Here is a 20534-nt window from a genome sequence, read left to right as displayed (position 1 = left end):
TGCACTCCAACCTGGGCAACAGAGCAAGACTCCTTCTCAAAAAAAAAAAAAAAAAAAAGAAAGAAAAAGAAAAGAAAAAAGAAAGTGAAAACAGCCTGAAGAAAGTTTTGCTGGTCTGGATAGAAGATCAAACCTCCACAATATTTCCTTACACAAAACTCTAATCCAGAGCAATGCCCTAACTTGCTCCAGGTCCTTGAAGGCTGAGAGAGGTGAGGGAGCTGCAGAAGAAACCTTGTAAGCTACCAGAGACTGGTTCATTAGGTTTAAGGGAAGAAGCCATCTCCACAACATAAAGTGCAAGGTGAAGCAACAAGTGCTGAGGTAGAAGCTACAGCAAGTTATCCAGAAGATCTAGCTAAAATCACGGATGAAGGTGGCTACACTAAACAACAGATTTTCAATGTAGATGAAACAACCTTCTATTAGAAGAAGATGCCATCTAGGACTTTCATAGGAGACAGGAGAAGTCAATGCCTGGCTTCAAAGGACAAGCTGACTCTCTTATTAAGGGCTAGTGAAGCTAGTGGCTTTAAGTGATAGCCAAGGCTCATTTACCATTTCAAAACTCTTAGGATCCTTAAGAATGATACTAGATCTGCTCTGCCTGTGTTCCCTAAATGGAACAAGAAAGCCTGGGTGACAGCACATCTGTTTATAGCATGATTTCTTGAATATTTTAAGCCCACTGTTGAGACTTAATGCTCAGAAAAAAGATTCCTTTCAAAATATTACTGTTCACTGACAATGCATCTAGAAATCCAAGGGCTCTGATGGAGATGTACAAAGAGATTAATGTTGTTTTCATGACTGCTGCCCATGTACCAAGGAGTAATTTTGATTTTCAAGTCTTTTATTTCAGAAGTACTTTTTGTTGTTGTTGTTGTTGTTGTTGTTGTTGTTGGGGGTTTTTATAAATGATGTTTTTTAAGCTTTTGTTCTTCTTCCATTTTGATACATTTCCTGTACATGGCTCTCGAGGTTCTTTTTTTTTTTTCTTTAACTTTATTTTAGATGCAGGGGGTACATATGCAGGTTTGTAACCAGAGTATATTGCATGATGCTAAGGTTTGGGGTCCAAACAATCCCATCACCCAGGTACTCAGCATAGTACCCAATAGTTCATTTTTCAATCCTTTCTGTCCTCTTTCCTCCACCCAGTAGTCTCTAGTGTCTATTGTTGTCATCTTTATGTCCATGAGTACCCAATGTTTAGCTCCCACTTATAAGTGAGAACATGCAGCATTTGGTCTTCTGTCCTCGCATGAACTCACTTAGGATAATGGCCTCCGGCTGCATACTTGTTGCTGCAAAGGATATGAATATTTAAGAAATACCTTTGATAAGGGCACAGCTGCCATAGATGGTGAACCTCTGATGGATCTGGGCAAAGTAAATATAAAGACTTCTGGAAAAGATTCATCCTTCCAGATGCCATTAAGAAGATTCATGATTCATGGAGGCAGCCAAAATATAAATATGAACAGGAGTTTGGAAGAAATTGATTCCAGCCCTCATGGATGACTTTGAGGGGTTCAAGACTTCTGTGGCAGAAGTAACTGCAGATGTGGTACAAATAACAAAAGAACTAAAATTAGAAGTGAAGCCTGAAGATGTGAATTGCTGCACTCTCATGATAAAACCTGAGCACAGGAAGAGTTGCTTCTTATAAATGAGCAAAGAAAGTGGTTTCTTGAGATGGAATCTATTCCTGATGAACACACAGGAAACGCTGTTATAATGACAACAAAGTATTTGGAATATTCCATAAATTTAGTTGATAAAGCAGCAACAGGATTTAAGAGGATTGGTTCCAATTTTGGATAAAATTCTTTTGTGGGTAAAATGATATCACAAAGCACAGAAAAAATATGTTGTGAAAGGAAGAGTTGACTGGTGCAGCAAACTTCATTGCTGTCTTATTGTAAGAAATTGCCACAGCCACCCCAACCTTCAGCAACCACCCTTGATCAATCAGCAACCATCAACACCAACGCAAGACCCTCCACCAGCAAAAGAAGACTACAACTCGCTAAAGGGTCAGATGATCATTAGAACTTTTTAGCAATAAAGTATTTTTTAATTAAGGCATGTATATTGCTTTTTAGACATAGTACTATTGCACACTTAATAGACTACAGTATGTGTCAAGATAAATTGTATAAGCACTGGGAAACCAAAAATGCGCTGTGACTTTTTGATGATATTTTGTGGCTTTATTATGATATTCACTTTATTGAGGTGATCTGGAACCAAATCCACAATATCTCCCAGGTATTCCTGGAGATCTGTAGTGTCTTCACTAACTTACTCTACACACACAAAATGGTAACTATGAGTAATGATGGATATACTATTTAAATTAATTGTGGTAATCATTTCACAATGTATAGCTATAGCAAATCATCACATTATACACCCTGAATGTGTACATTTTTTATTTGTCAATTATACCTCAAAAAAGCAAGAAAAAATAATTCATTAAACTACAACAGTTAAACTGAAGGGATTTTCATTAGTTACAGTTAAGTAAAAACTGCACCATTTTGGAAAATAGACAACAGAGTAACATCTATACATCTGTGTATCCATATGCTTATTTACTTATATGGGAGAGGAAAAGAATATGACAAGGTTCATTCTAGGTTCTTAGATGGTATAACTAGTAGGGTCATGGATTGGTTGCTAATGTGAATGAAGAAGTAGATAAAGGCCATACTTTTATCATTTCACGCTTTTATCAATTCACCTTCCTGGCTGACTGATCCCTTAATACCTTTCTGCCTACTCTGTAGACACCTTATGAGGATAGATGAGAAGCAGCAGCATACAGCAATGGCTAAGAACCTAAATTCTGCAACTTAAGGTCTGAATTGGAATCCAGACTCTACTATCAATGGCTATATATCCTAAGAAAGGCTACTTAAACTCTCTGAGGTGGTTTTTTTTTTTTTTTACCTGTACAATACAAATAAAAATATCTATTACACCAGTTTATTGTGAAAATTAAATAGTAAATGTATGTAAAAAGCTTAGAACTGTGTCTGTCACTATTCTAAATGAGCTAATATATAAGATATTAATACTATAACAATTAGCTTGAAAGTACTTAGTTTTTTATAGCTTATATATCTAATAATAATTATGATTATGACCATTAAGCATAGATATAAAAGACACGACACAAAACAGGTATCAAGAGTTTGTGACTGTTCCTGAGATATAAATGGCCATCTTTTTCCTTCTGAAAGAATATATTGCACTACTGCCACTTGCTCTTCCTTGTGGGCCTTCTTCCTCCCTGGGAATAGAACAGTTTACTAGCTTCTATTACATACCCTGGTGATATGGTTTGGCTCTGTCCTCACCCAGATCTTACCTTGAATTGTAATAATCCCCACGTGTCAAGGGCTGGTCCAGGTGAAGATAATTGAATTATGGGGGTGGTTCCCCCCATACTGTTCTGATGGTAGCAAACCTCATGAGATCTGATGGTTTTATAAATAGGAGTTCCCCTGCACAAGCTCTCTTACCTGCAACCAAGTAAGATATGACTTTGCTCTTCATTTGCCTTCCGCCATGACTGGGAGGCCTCCCCAGCCATGTGGAACTGTGAGTCAGTTAAACCTCTTTCCTTTATAAATTACCCAGTCTCAGGTATGCCTTTATTAGCAGTGTGAGAACAGACTAATATACTATATATTTCTGAAATAAGTAACTAATGGCTCTTATTACTGATGATAACTACAGAGAAAGAGATAGGGTTAAGAAGTGACATATTAATCTACTCATTAACAAATGTTTATTGAATAACTATTACTGCTGGCACAGTGTGAAGCACTAGAAAAAGAGCAGTGATAAAGCAAGAAATGTTCCCTTCCTTCCAGAGCTTACAAGAAATTATTTGACTTCATGATTTGTGCTGCAAAGGAGAAATTGAGGATGAAAAGAAAGCACACGGTCAACTCAGAAAACAATAAAGAAGATAGAAGTCAGGTCAGTAAGGCTTTACAGACCATACTGAAGGTATTCAATAAATCCAAAGCACAATTAGAAGCCACAGGAAAGTTTTAAATAGTGGCACAATGAGAATTGGCTTTTTAAATAGCTAAACATGATAAATTAAGAACTTGTGTGCTTGTGTTCCTGCTCCTGAAATGACACTGCAATGACAGTAAAGCAATAAAAGGCTATAAACCCCAAAGAACAAAAAGACTAAAAAGACAAAAAAAAAAAGACAAAAGATGTTAATAGGTTTAGAAGATGGAAGTCGGTGAAGAAGCAGTCACTAACTTGTTAAACAGAGAGAGCTTAAACCTCTAGAGGCAGACAGCAATGAGAAGCTAGTGATTCACCCCAGAGAGACCCAGAATAAAACAGAGATGGAGACACCTCATGTTCATTCTGAAGAAGGTGGAGGTAAGATAAGAGGCTAAAAAGGCAGGGGTTGGGGGTCAATGTAATTCTTAAGATGTCTTGAAGCTCAAGTCTCCACTCACACATCCTTAATTATTACCCTTCCCCAAATTGCAAATAAAATAGGTTTGTTTTTTGTGCTTTGTTTTGCCCGGAAATATTAACCTTGAAAGGCTCTAGATCCCGGACATCAGACCCAAAAGAGGACAGAGTCAGGGGACATACTGAAGAAGGAGGATTAAGTAAAAGCAGGCAGATTTTAATTATTACCTTTACATCCCTGGTGAGACACTAGAGAGTCCCTCTCTGAAAAGAATTTAATCACTCCAGAGAATAAAGCTGTTGATACTGATATTTGGGGTGTTCCAATTAAAAACACAGCTCAGTTCTGAACTGCCCTTCAGTGATGCTCATTGGTTCTATGTCTTACTGATGCACTTGGTCCTGCAAATCCATATTACAGTGCTTTTAAATGGAAACCCAGGGATCAGCAGACACCTGAGAAAAAATCCTCCAACATAAAGAACAGAACAACAACAACAAAAAGAGTTATTCAGAGAAAAAGATGACAAGACTGAAACAAGGGTGAAAGGGTGTTAAATATACATAATGAATATGGTCAGAGAAAGAAGAAAAGATTTTGCATCCATGAAATAAGAAAAAATAATCACTAACCCAAAAAGTGTGCAGATCTTAGAACTATAAGACACGAAATTGTAGTAGTTTAATAGAAGGCTCAGAGGACAAGGTCAAGGAAATCTCCCCAAAATTAGAGCACAAGGAGCAGGGTGACAAAAATGGAAAATAGAAGAGAAGTGAAAATTGGAAATTTAGTCCTGATAGTCAAAAATCCAACAAAAAAGGAGTTCTAGTAAGGGACTGCACAGAAAAAATGGAAGTTAGAACATTACTGAAGGAATAAATCAATAGAATTTCTCAGAATTGAAGAACTCAAAACTGAGTCTCAGATTGAAATGCTCACTGGGTATCCATCAGGAAAAATGAACAAATTGAACATAATGGAAAAAAGAAAAGACACCAAATCTTCCAGAGTGATGAATTGGGTTGTATTAAAAGGATCTGGAGGCCTGGGGACAGTGGCTACTGCCTGTAATCCCAGCACTTTGGGAGGCCAAGGTGGCCTGATCACCTGAGATCAGGAGTTTAGGACCAGCCTGGCCAACATGGTGAAACCCCGCCTCTACTAAAAATACAAAAAATTAGCTGGGCGTGGTGACGGGTGCCTGTAATCCCAGCTACTCTGGAGGCTGAGGCCGGAGAATCGCTTGAACAGGGGAGGCAGAGGGTGCAATGAGCCAAGATTGCGCCATTGTACTCCAGCCTAGGCAACAAGAGCAAAACTCTGTCAAAAGGAAAGAAGGGAGAGAGGAAGGAAGGAAGGAAGGAAGGAAGGAAGGAAGGAAGGAAGGAAGGAAGGATCTGGAGTCAGAACTGGACTTCTTAGTAGGGACACCCTTCTGTGCAAGCCAGAAGTTTGGTCATCATCATCACCAGCGGTGAGTGAGTGGCAATTCCATTTTCTGAATTGAGGAATACAGGAGCGGCCCCAAGTGTATACAGAAAGTTACAACTGGGATGTTATGAATCTGAGCTGCCAATAGAATACAAAAAAGGAAAGCAGTAACACTTTAAGTAAGTTAAAATTTAATAATTTTCTGTGATCTTCATTCAGACTAAGCTTAGCTGCTCTGAGATTTCTTCATTTACCCACTCTCTTAGTTCCTGTCTTGGAGGTCAAATAATATTTAAAATTAGAGTCTTAGAGTGATTCCCAAGTTCCCCTTACCTTAGGGAGATCTCTGCCTAACAAGCTAACTCTCACTCCTCCACGATGTGAATGAGAAAGAGGAAGAAGGAATTGGAAGAGGATTGAGCAAGTAGGGAAATCACAGAGTTTTGAATGTTTAAAATTGTCACTTAAACAGGTATGCTTAGCTCACATGGGTTTTTCTTGGGCTCCTTATTTCCAAACCAGTCCCTCCTCTACATAACGTAGAGGTCATCCAGAAGGAAGCTGTGACAGAGATCATTACAGCCAGCATTTTTTTGACTAACAGTGGCTACTATAGTACTTAGCACAGCCTACAGTGCTCGGTAAATATCAGTCTAACCTGCACTCCTCTCCTTTTACTATTTCAGCAATTCCTTCAGAGTGTGAGTGGGGAAGTAAATACAAATCTATATTTCTTGGTTTACTTTTTAGGTTCTTGGTAGCTGAAATAGTTGGAAAAAAAAATTAAAGACTGAAAGTTGAAATTCTTGTCATCTTATCCTTCAGCATGGAAAAAGATGATCTTCAATGCAGTTTTACTTTGCCCAAAATTCTTACCTGAGCTTTTAGTTAGTGACAAAAAAAAACTCTTTTGATTCACCTGTTAATGAGCTGTGAGATAGTCCAAAGAACAAAGAAAAAAATCAAAACCTGTGATATTCATTTTAGATGAAAGAAATTTTTTTTTCAGAGAAATGAATTCAGAAAAATGAATATCCAAGTGAAATTAACTCTGCTTGTTGTGAAAACACAACAGTAAGGCCAGGAACAGCATAAACAAATACCAGGAAAGTTATTTTCAGAATTTGTTTACTTAATATTTAACGCTGAAATCAAACACAAGAGGGTTATTAGGAAGATCTTCTGCATTACTCCTCTTAAGCAATTAGATTCTGTAAGTAGTATAAAGATAATTACTCATTTGGTCCTCCTACACAGCAATTAGTTCATATGGTAAATATGAAAGTACAGCATTGCATTGTGGGTTGTTTTCTACCGGTCTGTCTGTGTAGACTGTAGCAGAATGGGGGGCAAAAGGCAATTGGAAAGGGCCTTATTAAAATGTGTTACTTAACTTTGTAGATACAGTAGATGTTTAATTTTTTTTGGATTGACAGTGAAATTATTTCTTTAGACAATGACTGAAAAACCACCCAAGTCAGTGTGCATAAAAACAAAAAACAAATGGAGACTGCAGATTTTAGTTTGTCTTAATTCATGGTAAAAAATAGTCCTAGTTAAACCAATTATCCTATGGATCAGGTCAAAGTTATTCAACTAATGAATGCTTCCCTACTGGAGTGCTATGGCTAATATTTATAGTAGGTTTACCATAGTGCCCGTGCAAAGGAAATAATTTACCATGAACTGATTAGCTGTTTTTAAAAAAGACTACTTATTCTGCTAGTATAGACATGCCAACAAGCTCAATACATCCCACTTCAAAAATAAAGAATCCCTCATCACAAGAGGGTTAAATCGATCCTCAGGTTATGATATGGGATGAAACTCTGCCCAAAACAGTTTAAAACGATGTAAACACATTATTACATCCTGAAGCCCGTGTTTATTAATTTTATTTTGTCGCTTTAGTTCTAGTGATTTGCACGCATTTGCATTAAAGAATTATAAAAACAGGTGAGCTTAAGACATCCGAGTCCAAATCTCCCATTTTACAGACTCAGGCAAAGACCCGAAAGCAGGCCGGGCGTGGTGGCTAGTGCCAGTAATACCAGAATTTTGGGAAGCTAAGGCGGTAGGATTGAATGAGCAAAGGTGTTCGAGACCAGCCAGGGCACCATAGTGAGATCCCTGTCTTTACAATAAGTTAAAAAAAAAAAAAAAAAAAAAAAAAAAAAAGGCGCCTGGAGTTCCTGGAGTCCTAGCTACTAGGGAGGCTGACGTGGGAGGAACACCAAGACCTGAAAGCAGCTTCAAGGTTAGGCTGAGATGTGTGACAGATTTGAACTTAATCCTGTTCCCTTTAACACCCATGTCTTGTTTTAAGTCGCTAAGAAAGTAGATGGAGAGAGTCAAGTTGTGCATTCTCAATCTCCAATTACGGATTAATCAACAGAATCTTATCTGATTATTAGTACAAAGAACATTTTATGTTGTGATCTACCTAAGAGGGTTTGCTTATTCGCGCATTCATTTTTTTAAATTAACTTTTTCAGTTTTTCTTCGATTGGGATGACTTTTCCAGAAGGGCAGAAGCAGATAGCACAAAAAGTAGAATACATGCGTGGAAAAGTTGGAGAGACAAAGGCGGCGGGGATGGCTGCACTGATGCAGGGAAAAGTATTGGGAAAACGGAGAGGGCTCCTTGGGCCAGCTCTGGGCAACGATGAGCATCCCCGGCCTCTGCAGGGGCGCCGAGCCGCCAGCCCTCCCTCGCGAGTCAGTTCTCCAGAGGACGCGGGGAGCTGGATCTGTGCGCTCTGCCTCCAGTCACCCCGCGCCCGCGCCGGGCTGCTATTGGACGCGTCGCCGCCAGGCACCCGCCAGAAACACCAGTGTGCTGGGGAGAGGAGGGGGGCGTGCTTGCGAGTCGAGGGCTTTGGCTTTTTTACGGCTCCCCCCTCCCCTCAGCACTCCATGCCGGGTCTCTAGTTCCAGCTCGCCTCGGCTTGCTCGCGCGGCGGGAGAGTTGGCGCAAACCTCGCCGCAGCCGCAGCCTCCTCGCGCGCCTCTTCTTCCCTGCGCCCTCGGCTCCCGCTATGGGACCAACGTGGGGCTCCTAAGAGTTGCCGGGTCTCAGCTGCGCGCTCTCCAGCTAAAGTCACCGCAGGCGGACTATGGCTTAGGACGCCCGAGGGGTTAGTCTAGAGATACGGGAAGAAGAAAAGACGGCTAACTGGGGAAAAAAAGAGAAAACGAAAGAAAAGCCAAACGATGAGTTTCCACAAGGAGGACGGAGTGAACACTCTGTGCCAGAAGGCGCTGCACATCGTCACCGAGCTGTGCTTCGCGGGCCAAGTGGAATGGGAGAAGTGCTTGGGCATCTTCCCTCGGGACAGGGGCAGCCAGGGCGGAGGCAGCACAGGTAACCGGAGGGCTCCGCTCGCCTCCTCGCGCTCCGCTGGGACCCCGCGCGCTCGGCTGCAAGCTCCGGGGTTCTGCGCCTCCCGCGCCGCTCCCGGGGCATATTTGGGGCGCCGCGCTTTCCTACCTCGCTCCCTCCTTCGCTCAGCTCCTGGCGACTTCGAGGGTGGGGCGTTTGGGTTTTGTTTCCTCCTGTCCCCCTGCAGGGCTTCTCCCATTCTCTGGTCCGCTTCCCGCCTCCCGGCGCCGTCTCCCGCTCCCAGGCTCGCCGTGCCTCTCGGCGCTCTCCCACGCCTCCCATCTCGCTCCCGGAGTGGAGAGGTGAGTGCGGGCGGTGACTGCGCCGGGAAGGCTCCCGGCTCGGCTGCTTGTGGGGGCGGCTCACCTGTGGGACTGGGGCTGCTCTCGCTTGTTCACCAGCCTCTGGTCCCGGCCTTTTTGGTGGGGGCCAGGCGGGACGGACAGTCTATGCTTGGACGCAGAACTCCCTTGCAGAGGTGGCTGCCTTGGCCTCCGAGGTAACTCGCGGCTGCAACCTTTCGGGTACTTGACAATTTCTAAAGCCCTTTTAATATATATGATTTTCTAGGGTTTCTTGACAAAGTTGGTAAAACAGCAGGGATTATTGATCCCATTTGTGAGGCGACACCTAAAGCTCAGAGCACATATCGAAGAAGTGGAAGAGAGGGGAAACGTTTAAAATCCCTAGCACACGCACGCTCTCATACATCCAACTCAGAGACGTCCTCCCTATCCTTCAGGAAACTAGGAAATGGGCTGGATGGAGGAGGATATTGACTGTCGGAAATCTGGAGATGGAAAAAAGTCTCAAGTGGATTTTCCTCAAGGCTTGGGGGTGGAAAGGATCGAATCCGAGTCACTGTTTGGGTCACGACTGGGGAAAAGGTTGGTGTGTCCAGCCTGCTGTGCTGCTCGGGCGCACGCGAGGTGGATCCCCGAGTTGCGGGCTGCGTGGTTTCGAGAGCCGCTTGGGAGGGTCACTTGTTGCACTAGGAGTCAAAAAACACTGCTTTCGGGATTTTCGGCTGGAAGGTTGCCATTCCTTCTCTAGGTTCTTTCCCTTGGCTTTTCCTGTCATTTTGATCTCCTGGCGGAATTTTAAGCGTTGAAGGTAGTCAGGGCAACAAGAGCTGAACAGCCAGGCTCGGAGTGGAGCAGGACAACATGGAGCCCTGCGTGCTGGGAGGGAGCAAAGCTGGGCACATTTATTGAATCCCCACCACCACTACCCCTGCGTCAAAGCCAAGCGGGGAGCGGGAATGGGTTTAGTTTAGCTTTTACGTTCCATCTTTCACATGAGTAGCCGCAGGGTTTGGAATTCTCTGATCCACGGCAACGCGAGCCAAGGGGGCTCTGCACTTGGCAGAGCTTGAAGAGATGCCGCTGTTTGGACCCTGGAGCGGAAAACTTTAAAATTTTGTCAGTGTATAAACACAACTGATAATCATTTCCATTCGTTCAGTAGGTGTTAAATTCCTAGGAGTGTATGAAACTCAGCGGAAGGCACTGGTGGGCATGTTGTATTCTTTGTCGTGCTAAGTATGAGGTAAAGACCAGAATACTGTGACCTCAGAGTCCTCTGTGGTGATATTAGGTAAGCTTTTCTGAAACGTCTTTAGTGACACACGTGCTAAAGGTAACACTGAGAGAAGAGGCTACACTGGACGAAATGAGAGTATTTAAGTTTGAAGACTGTGCTTTGGTAATTGAACAGTTGATGCTGTGAATAAAACTACTGATTTTCCTCTTTCCTGCCCTTTTGTGATCACACACCAAATAGGGGTTGCCCGGGTCTCAGATTGGCTAGTTTTGAGGAAAATATGTGAAAATTAGAAACCAAATCCCAGCTTCTAAATCTGTCCAAAATGCACAACTATATCAGTTTCAGATAAAATACAGTATATGAATTGTAGAAATGGTTCTCAGTTTTTCCTAATCACCACAAGAAGTAATTGTAGTCTGAATTCCTTTTGAACTTTTCCCCTTGGGAATAAAAAGTGAGAAAATTAGCCTAAAACAATTGCGAGAATATTTTCCTCCCCTTAGGAGGAAAAATAGACTACATAATATATACAAGAGGGGTATTCGATTTAATATAGGAACACACATATTTAATGGCTATTACTAGGAAAGATATTCTAATAGGTTGTGTATGACGTATAAAGACAAGATTGCTATACATTTTTCATTTGCGAATCTAAGCAACAGTTAGAAGTAAAATACTTTAATTTGCAAATAGACTCTCAAAGTTAACAGAGATCTATGAAGTGGATTTAAAGATTGTTTGCCAAGTATTTAATTCTATTTCTTAGCCACTCGGCGTCACACTGTTCTTCAAAGTAGATTTTCTTATAACTTTGTGCTCTCGTGCTTGTTATTATAGGTTCCTAAATAAAGCACTTCCAGTGATCCTTCTGCTCATTGTTTAATGAGAAGGGCATTTTTAGTAGGAAGACATCAACAATGTTGAATGGCACAGTGCTTATTTACTCTGAAAGTTAATCAGCACTGCCCAGATGGTATTAGTTGTTCTAACGTTACAGTAATAATTACAAGCTCCAAAATTGTGTATATTTTTAATTCCTTCACATAGAGATAGAGGGAGAGAAATTCAGGTAATTCCAGTTAAAGTCATTCTACATGAAGGGAGTTACAAATCACATATATAAGTAAGATATTATCTTACTGGTTTTGTAAATGCCAGTGAAGTGCAAGCATCACCATCCTTTTTACCATATCAGCAGCAGCAGAAGCAGCAGCAGTATTGTTGCCATTGAGGATTTCACAATCACAGTATGATCGCAATATGACCAATCTCATACTTTAATGAAATTGGTGAAGACTTACACTAAAGTTGCCAACACAGGTACATTTACTCTTTTGGCATAGTTTATCAGTCATTATATGTGCCAGCATTACTAATATTCTAGAAAGTTCACCATGTGCAATTGTTAGAATATCAGATATGTTGAGTCTTTTTACCACAGATTCTCTCCCTCTCCCCAAATAAATATATCACCCACTAAATTCATCTCAATGCACAAGATGATTTAATATTAGAATGCTTTAGCCCAATATATTGGGCTCAAAAGTTATTTTTCAGGCATACTGTGACTGAATATATATAATCGTTTTTAAACTGGATTTAGCTTAATGTCTGGTTACTCTTTAATTCCTGCTCAAATGCTTATCAATTTCAAGGAACCTGTGTTGCTTAAAAGGCACACCTCATAAATCACAGCTAATCAAGCCCACTTAAGCTCAGTCACGTGAGCTCACATCACAATTGTATAGATCTAACCTTAATTTAAAGATTTTCATAAGCATTTAATTCATTCATGTTCTAATTTTGCATGTTTACACAATTTTAATTTGGGACTAAAATTCTAAAATAAAATTTATACAAATTCTTTTAAATTCATACCTGTGTTCTTCCGTTTCTTAGAGGTAGGGATAATAAGTAGGTATATGGCAAATAATTTTATTAAAGTACTTACCTGATAAGAAAAGGGATAGTTAAGTAAAATGTTAAGAATTACGTCATAATTTCCCTCTAAGATCAAGGCATAGTGGGTCTATGATAAAAGTTTAAAGTTAGTAGAGGGACAAACCAAATGACTACCCAATTAATTGAGTTACCATTTTTTAATCACCATAACAGAGTTTTACACATCTTAGTGATTGAATAAAGAATTCCAATTTACAAACATATTATCAGCAGAATTGTTTCCTTGAGACTTGTAGGTCTGTAAAAGAATAATAGAGCTACAGTGAATTCAAAATGATAGGCCCATTTGAAGAAGGATATATAAGAGGGTATTTTTCCTTCCTCCACATTGTCACTCCACTGCAGAGTGGCCAGCTTCTACTATGTCTAGCCTCATTGTCACATGATCCTCAATACACCTTATGCTTGGTCTGATTTACTTCAAACAGAAATGGAGACCTATCTTCAAAACCAAGGAGGTCTCAGCAAACATTTATTCTTCTTAATTCCTAGTATGTTAGCAGTATTGGCAGGAATTTCTTTTGCTTTAACCTTTTCTTTTCCTTTGTGACAAATTAAAAGCTGTATTTCCTTTTCTGTGAACTATGAGTCTCTGACATCTAATTCTTATGAGTGATTTTGTACACCAAGTTCAAATCACATTTAAAAAAAACTTAGTCATTACTATAATTTTGGTTTTCTGAAAAAAATTGGTAATTGTTTGAGATGCATCTGCATTCATTTACAAGCTCTTTTAAATACAAAATTCGGACAGAAGACAGTCATTACCATAAATGTTTAATGTAATTTCCAATGTCAATTAAAATCATTTCTATTTTGAACATATGATTATATTCTTCCCGATCTACGTTTTATTCCACTAATGATGTACACATTAAGTCAATAGCATGCCAGCTCTTTGAGGGCAGGGGCTTGTTAATTATTTTATCCTCAGTGCCTAGAAAAATCTGTGGTTCATACTAGCTACTTTATTTATTTATTTATTTGCTTATTATTTTTATTTTTATTTTTTTAAGACGGAGTTGCACTGTTGTTGCCTAGGCTGGAGTGCAATGGCAGGATCTCTGCTCATCACAACCTCAGTCTCCCAAGTTCAAGCGATCCTCCTGCCTCAGCCTCCCGAGTAGCTGGGATTACAGGCATGTGCCACCACACCCAGCTAATTTTGTATTTTTAGTAGAGACGGGGGGTTTTCTCCATATTGGCCAAGCTGGTCTCGAACTCCCAACCTCAGGTGATCCACCCGCCTCGGCGTCCCAAAGTGCTGAGATGACAGGCATGAGCCACCGCGCCTGGCCCAATTAACATTTTTTTAAATGAATGAATGAATCTTGGGATTTATTATCAAGAAGCTTCAAATTTATTATTTGTAAAATAATGAGTCTGTCTTAATAACCTCCAAATCCCTTCTGCAACTAAATTGTATACATCTGTATTTTTGTGTCACCAGGGTCTAATATGCCATATAGACATACAGAATATTTAGTTTATGATAACAGCAGAAATTAGAGCATTTGAAACATTTAAAAGCTACAATTCAGTGAGCAATATACTCATGAAAAAGCAACTGAACTTGATATAGGTATCCATTGACTTTCTTCAGAGTGTGTTCAGGTGGAGCTATAATTCCATGGCAAATTTGTAAGTGTTGCGTAAAGCGCTGGGTCTACAAGTTCTAGAATCTCTGTTCAATATATTCATGTATGGCAGTAAAAGAAAAGCATTGTTAGTGTGCTAAGTAGAAAGTGACAGGGGAAAAGTAACCATCTCATTATTCAGATTGCTGTTAATCATTCCAGTTGAAAGTGGGAATCATCATTTTGCAGATGTGAAAACCAAGGCAAAGAAATGTAACTTCCCTTCAAATCACAACTAGTTAGTGTTGGAGATAGGCTAAGAAACCAGGGCTTCTTAGATTTTAACCTAGGTTTAACGAAGAGTAGGAATAGGAAGAGGAGATTCTGGGGGCATCCTTGGCGCTGAAGGGCATTGGAAAAAATGTCTGTGAAGATGAGCTCTTATTATTATTATATTATTGACTATAATTGCTGGCCAATGAAATTTCTTAGTGTGCAATTATGACCCAAATCCCAAATCTTTCTATTAGATTTTCTGTCATCCAAATATAACAAGCAGTGTTTTTCATTTTTCTTAACTTGACTATATACACACATGTGTACTTCAGTGTACGAGTAGGTGTTTACATATTCTTGGCCAAATATAATTGATTTGTGTCAACTGTAAAATCACATAAAAGATTTTTAGTGTGTTTGAAATGCACAACTTTGAACTCATATAATCCCAAATATAGTTCCTTTCATATGTTTATAAATAAGTCTGTAGTGAAAACATATATTAAATTACCAGTTACATTGTTTTTGTTAATTTGTAATTAGAAAAAATAATTCATTAAAATCTTGTGTACTGTATTTTCCTACCATATTTTGGTCAAGTTAAATAATTAACAGTGTATACATTAAAAATTCAGTACTGTGAGGCACTGGAGACAAAATATGGCAAGGAAAAAGAGCTGAGAGTCACCCACTAAAAGATCTCAGAGCATCATTAGTATAAATGTATCAAAGAAACTGAATGTTCAGATAAGGAGTGTTACTATTGTAGGTCTCTCATCTAACTTGCACAATGCCAGTTTCCTCTGTTGGTGGAACACCTAACACTGACCAAGTTTACAAACAGAGTTCCTGACTAAAGAGATGGCTTCTTTTATTATTTTATAGGATAATTTTCTTCTTCTTCATAATGTTAAATACATCCTAAGTAGTCACTGAAGCTATAAGAGCTGACATCAACATGCCTCACGTAGACTATCCAGGGAAAAAAGTGGAAGCTCTTATGGGTTTATTACCAGAAATTAATAAAAGTCTTTAACACCTTTGTTTCTTTACAGAATTGTGCTGTAATGGCCTTGGAGCCAGAAGGGGGGAATCATCTTAAGGAGAATAGAAAGGAATCAATATTAATGACCTTTTTTTTACTTAGATGGACCTTGATGTATGTTATGATCTAGTATCTAATTTATTATTCCATTGTCGACTAGAAAACATAACAGTCAATTTTTAAAACCTTGTAAATGTCAATTTGTCCATACCACAAAATTGTCTTAATTAAAAAGGACTATTGTTTTCTCTTCAGTATTCATTAATTTTATTCCCTTAGTGATGTTTTAGTAGTCATGAATTTATAGGACTAATGGACAAAACAATATTCAGAAGCCTATCATTTCTAATCTGTTACAATATGAGCTGTTAATGTACCTGAGAAGTGGTTTTAGGATTATGCTTTTATTCAAGCAATATTTATTGAGCACTTACTATGTGAAAGACACTGTGCCAAGAATTAAATGTACTAGTGCCATCAATTAAATGTATGTGATGCTATCTGTGATGTTCAAGTTAATGTAAATATATGAGTAATATACAGTCACAAATTATAAATAATTTACTCAATTATGAGCATATGTAAAGCTTTTTAATAAATTTAGATATTTGAACACCATATTTGGTACCATGTTTTATCAAATCGGAGATGCCTTTATTATAAGATGCACCATTATTTTATGTGGCACCAAGAAAGGAAAGAGAATGTTGCCAAATAAACTATGGCACAATGCTTTTTAATCACATGGGATTTTTATTTTATATATATAGAAATAACCTCTTTTAAAACTTAATTAGACTTTTAAAGAAATCTTATATCACTCTGGCACAAATATAGAAGGAAAACATAAAATAAATACATAGGTTAAAAGTGATTTTAAAACTAAAATTCTGAGTCTGATTCTTCTGAACGGCTTTTTTATTCAGAATTAATGATGCCCTTGCTTTTCCATACATTTCACATTCTATGCCATAAAAAGTGTTAATGATACATTTTTTCTTAAAAGAATTCATAAAAGATATACAGGCCAATGGTACTGTGCTCTAAAGCTAACTGTGCAAATATGTGGGATGTTATCAGTATTTCTAAATACATCTGACTCACCACCTTCACCACACATTTCCAAAAATTTGGCTTGTAAGGTTAAAGGATATGCTTCAGTATTTTCTCCAATATTCTCTTACGAGCCACTTAGATTTCTATGAATTTTGATGCTGATGTTTTTGCTTTAGCACATACACAACGAAAATTGTGACACAATTATTGCCTGGCTATTAGCTATTGTGACAAGCCATCAACACTAAGATAACATCCTGATTTCAAAAATGCAAAATGTATTAAAGTATGTATTTGATAATGGATTAAATATAGTATTAATATAATTTGTATCATGTATTGAAATTCAAGAGAAAGGCAAAGATCAATACATTTAAAATGGGCATTATAAGAGGCAACATGCAAGGATTGTTGGTGATTGATTATATTATGTATTAGATTTATAGATGAGAAAGCGACTACTAGTTGCTTCCCAATATTCATCTCCTGCTTCTACTTCACAACAATAGGATCTCTTATTTTTTTTAAGAATATGGCAGCATAAAACATTTTAAAAGAACATTTTTCCGTCTCCTTCCAGTTTGGTATAGCCCTCATGACTAAGTCCTGACCCTTGGGAAGTTAGCAGTGATGTGCACAACTTCAAATTTGTACTTTTAAAATGAAATGACATACCTTCACCTTCCCTTTTTCCATCTTCTTCTTCCATCCAGCTGCCTGAAATATGGACATAGTACCTTGCCATTTTGGACGTTAAAGAGAAGCAAAGACCTTTTAATAGCAAAGCAAAAATGTAAAACCAGAATTCCAGGCACCTTGGGGTTGATAAATCTGCTGTGGCCTGTTTATGCTGGGACAGTCTCATTTCACATGAAAGAGAAATAAACTATCTTGTTTCAGTCACTATTAATTTGGTCCCTTGTTATAGAAATCAGAAGCATGCCCTAATTATTATAATGGTAATATCAGATGTATAGTATAAATAAATTAACTTCAGAGATAATCCCAAAATTTCGTCTTTGACTAAGAGTTGCTGATTTGAGTTTTATTGCCCCTCTTTCTCTGTGAAATGTTGCCATAAGCAAACATGTAGTGTGGTCAGGCAACAACAGGGAGCAGGAAAGAAACAAAAGGCTTGGAATATCGATGAAATAAATTATATTAATTTCTGATTAATGATTGGAAATCACATTTTGTACAGTTTGAAAAGTTAAAATGAACTAGAATTTTAAAATTTTTTAAAAGATACAGAGAGACACAGAGAAGAGTATCAATTCAAGCAGTGGTAATTGGATTTGAGAACAGGACACTTGTCCTGTACTTTTCTGCATGATCATAGTTAGCTGCATGAGTAGTAGGTAATTGGACCCAGCAGTATTTTTAAGTCTCAGTGGACAAGATCATGCAAATGTTATGGCCTGGTTATACAGACTTTAGCAAAGTTCTGCTATACTAAAAGTTTCTGAGGAATTCGCATTTTAGAAGTTCCCTGTATTTTCTGATGACAGTGATCTTTTCTCAGTTTTCCTAACTGTGTCACTTTATTTTGGGATATTAAGACATGACAAAAGAGTAAAATGTTTCTAACTAAAATTAGGTAGAGATACATAGTCAGATAGACTGACAGACGTATGGACAGACAGTGGCAGAATAATGTTTATGCATATGTATGTAATCAAACCAGAGTCTGAGCAATTTTAAACCTAATTATCTCAGAGCCTAATCTAATTGCTGTATATTTCATTAACTCTTAATCTTTCCAGATATAATAGGATGAATGTTACGTAATGGATTCTTTTGAATTATCTGGAGACACTGAAAATTAGAGCTAGAGAGCCTAGTCATCAAGTTTGCCCATTGGAATGGGTAACTTGAAAGTCCATGTAGAAAAGCTAGGACATTCTTATTCATCTCTCCTGGTGATTGGCCACCTTCCTCCAGTGATCTTCTCTAGTCTACCTTACCTCTTTTCTTTTATGATCATACTCAAACCCTTGTCATTACGGTGAACGATACTACCATAGCATTGTAAATCCAAATATTTCAATCCCCAACCAAAATCTCCTATGAGTTCATCTTTCTCATTTAGAAACTCCAGTCTATTAACTTTCCTATTTATCTCTGAATTTTCTTTCAATAAATATGGCATCATACTTATGATGCATCATTTTATCTGTCCAATACACTCTCTCCTTTGTGGTCTATCACACTTTTCTGGAAAAACAAACAAATCAAAAACCTCATCCATGGATGAATGTATTTGTCTCTCTGCCCCTACACCAAAGCTGCTGAATGTTTAGAAGATTTTAAAACCAGGCAGACTAGCATCACTTTATTAGTCTCTAATTTCAAAAGAAATGTATATTCTGACCAGGCATCTGATGTTTCCCTATTCAATTTTTCCCTATTCTCTATAGTTTCTATTTCAAATTGTTGTCACGCTCTTCAGATATCCCAAACTATTCCCAAATATTCCAACATAATTGGCAGTTAACCCTAACTCCTCCTTTGGAGAGAAAAATACTAGTTATAAATAAGAATTCACTTGACTTCCTGCCTCCAGACCTACAACCTTACTGGCATCCAGAACAATTCTCTTTCTTACAAAGAAAGAAGCAATCCAATTCTTTGATCTTTGCTTCAGACCTCATCCGTTGTCACCTTTTATGGGACTTAACTGTTAATTATTCTGCTTAACTGCCTATCCTTTCTTGTCCACTGATTCCTTCTCATTATTCTGAAGCATGCTGAGGTATTGCACATCGGAATAAAAACACCTTCATGAACTCCATGTGCTGCTGTAGTTATTGCTCCCTCTCTCTCCTCCTTTCCTAGGTATAATTTCTTGAAGGAATTATCTATTCTCACAGAGTCCACTTCCGCACTACCAGTCACTTCCTCTTTTTTTTTTTTTTTTTTTTTTTTTTTTTTTGGGGGGGGGTTTTTTTTGGGCCCCGGGGGGGGGGGCGGGGCCCCCCTCCCCCCCCCCCCCACCCTCCCCTTTTTTTTTTTTTTTTTTTTTTTTTTTGAGACGGAGTTTGCTCTGTGGCCCAGGCTGGAGAGCAGTGGCACACTCTCGCCTCACTGCAAGCTCCGCCCTCCGGGTTCACGCCATTCTCCTGCCTCAGCCTCCCGAGTAGCCTCAGCCTCCCGAGTAGGTGGGACTACAGGCGCCTGCCACCATGCCCGGCTAATTTTTTGTGTTTTTGGTAGAATCGGGATTTCAGCGTGGTAACCAGGATGGTCTCGATCTCCTGACCTCGTGATCCGCCCGTCTCGGCCTCCCAAAGTGCTGGGATTACAGGCGTGAGCCACCACGCCGGGCCGCCAGTCATTTCTTAATCCACAGTAATCTGGTTAACACAACGACTGCTTCACTGGTCTCATAGAATTCACTAAAGATATACTTGTTAAGGTTAATGGTCACTTCTCAACTCTTGTTTTAATTGAACTTATTTTAATGATCTACACTATCATTTCTTAAAATATTCTCCTAGCTTCTGTGAAAACCGAATGACCTGATTTTTTTCCATATCTTTCTTTCTCCTTTTCCCCATTCTTCTGTACAGGTTTCTTATTCCTTAAAACTCTTTTTCTTTAAATATTGGTGTACTCAGAATTGTGTTAAAGAACATTTATCTTCTATGGATTCAGATCCCACTACTTAAGGAAGTTAAATTAGTTGCAATTTATTTAACTTGCATTTATGCATGACCAATAGCCTACTCAAAATTTCTACTTGCATGACTGTAAGTACTTCAAACTCAATACAACGAAAATTGAAATCATTGTGTTCCT

At 38.7% G+C, this 20534-nt stretch overlaps 1 protein-coding gene across 1 annotated transcript in view; it reads left to right on the top strand.

Moving 5' to 3' along the window:
- The first annotated feature begins 8801 nt into the window (after positions 1-8801).
- The window catches only part of SYT10 (synaptotagmin 10), a 64964-nt gene continuing 53231 nt past the window's right edge, over positions 8802-20534 (top strand). The window contains exon 1 of the mRNA XM_017851916.1: positions 8802-9254. Coding sequence (XP_017707405.1) covers positions 9104-9254 — 151 coding nt within the window. The 5' untranslated portion in view covers positions 8802-9103. The remainder of the gene's footprint in view (positions 9255-20534) is intronic.

The sequence above is a fragment of the Rhinopithecus bieti genome, unplaced genomic scaffold (genome assembly GCF_001698545.2).
Source record: "Rhinopithecus bieti isolate Rb0 unplaced genomic scaffold, ASM169854v2 scaffold_35312, whole genome shotgun sequence".
Lineage (NCBI taxonomy): Eukaryota > Metazoa > Chordata > Mammalia > Primates > Cercopithecidae > Rhinopithecus > Rhinopithecus bieti.
The sequence above is the reverse complement of the archived record's forward strand: the minus strand, read 5'-3'. Positions and strand labels throughout refer to the sequence as shown.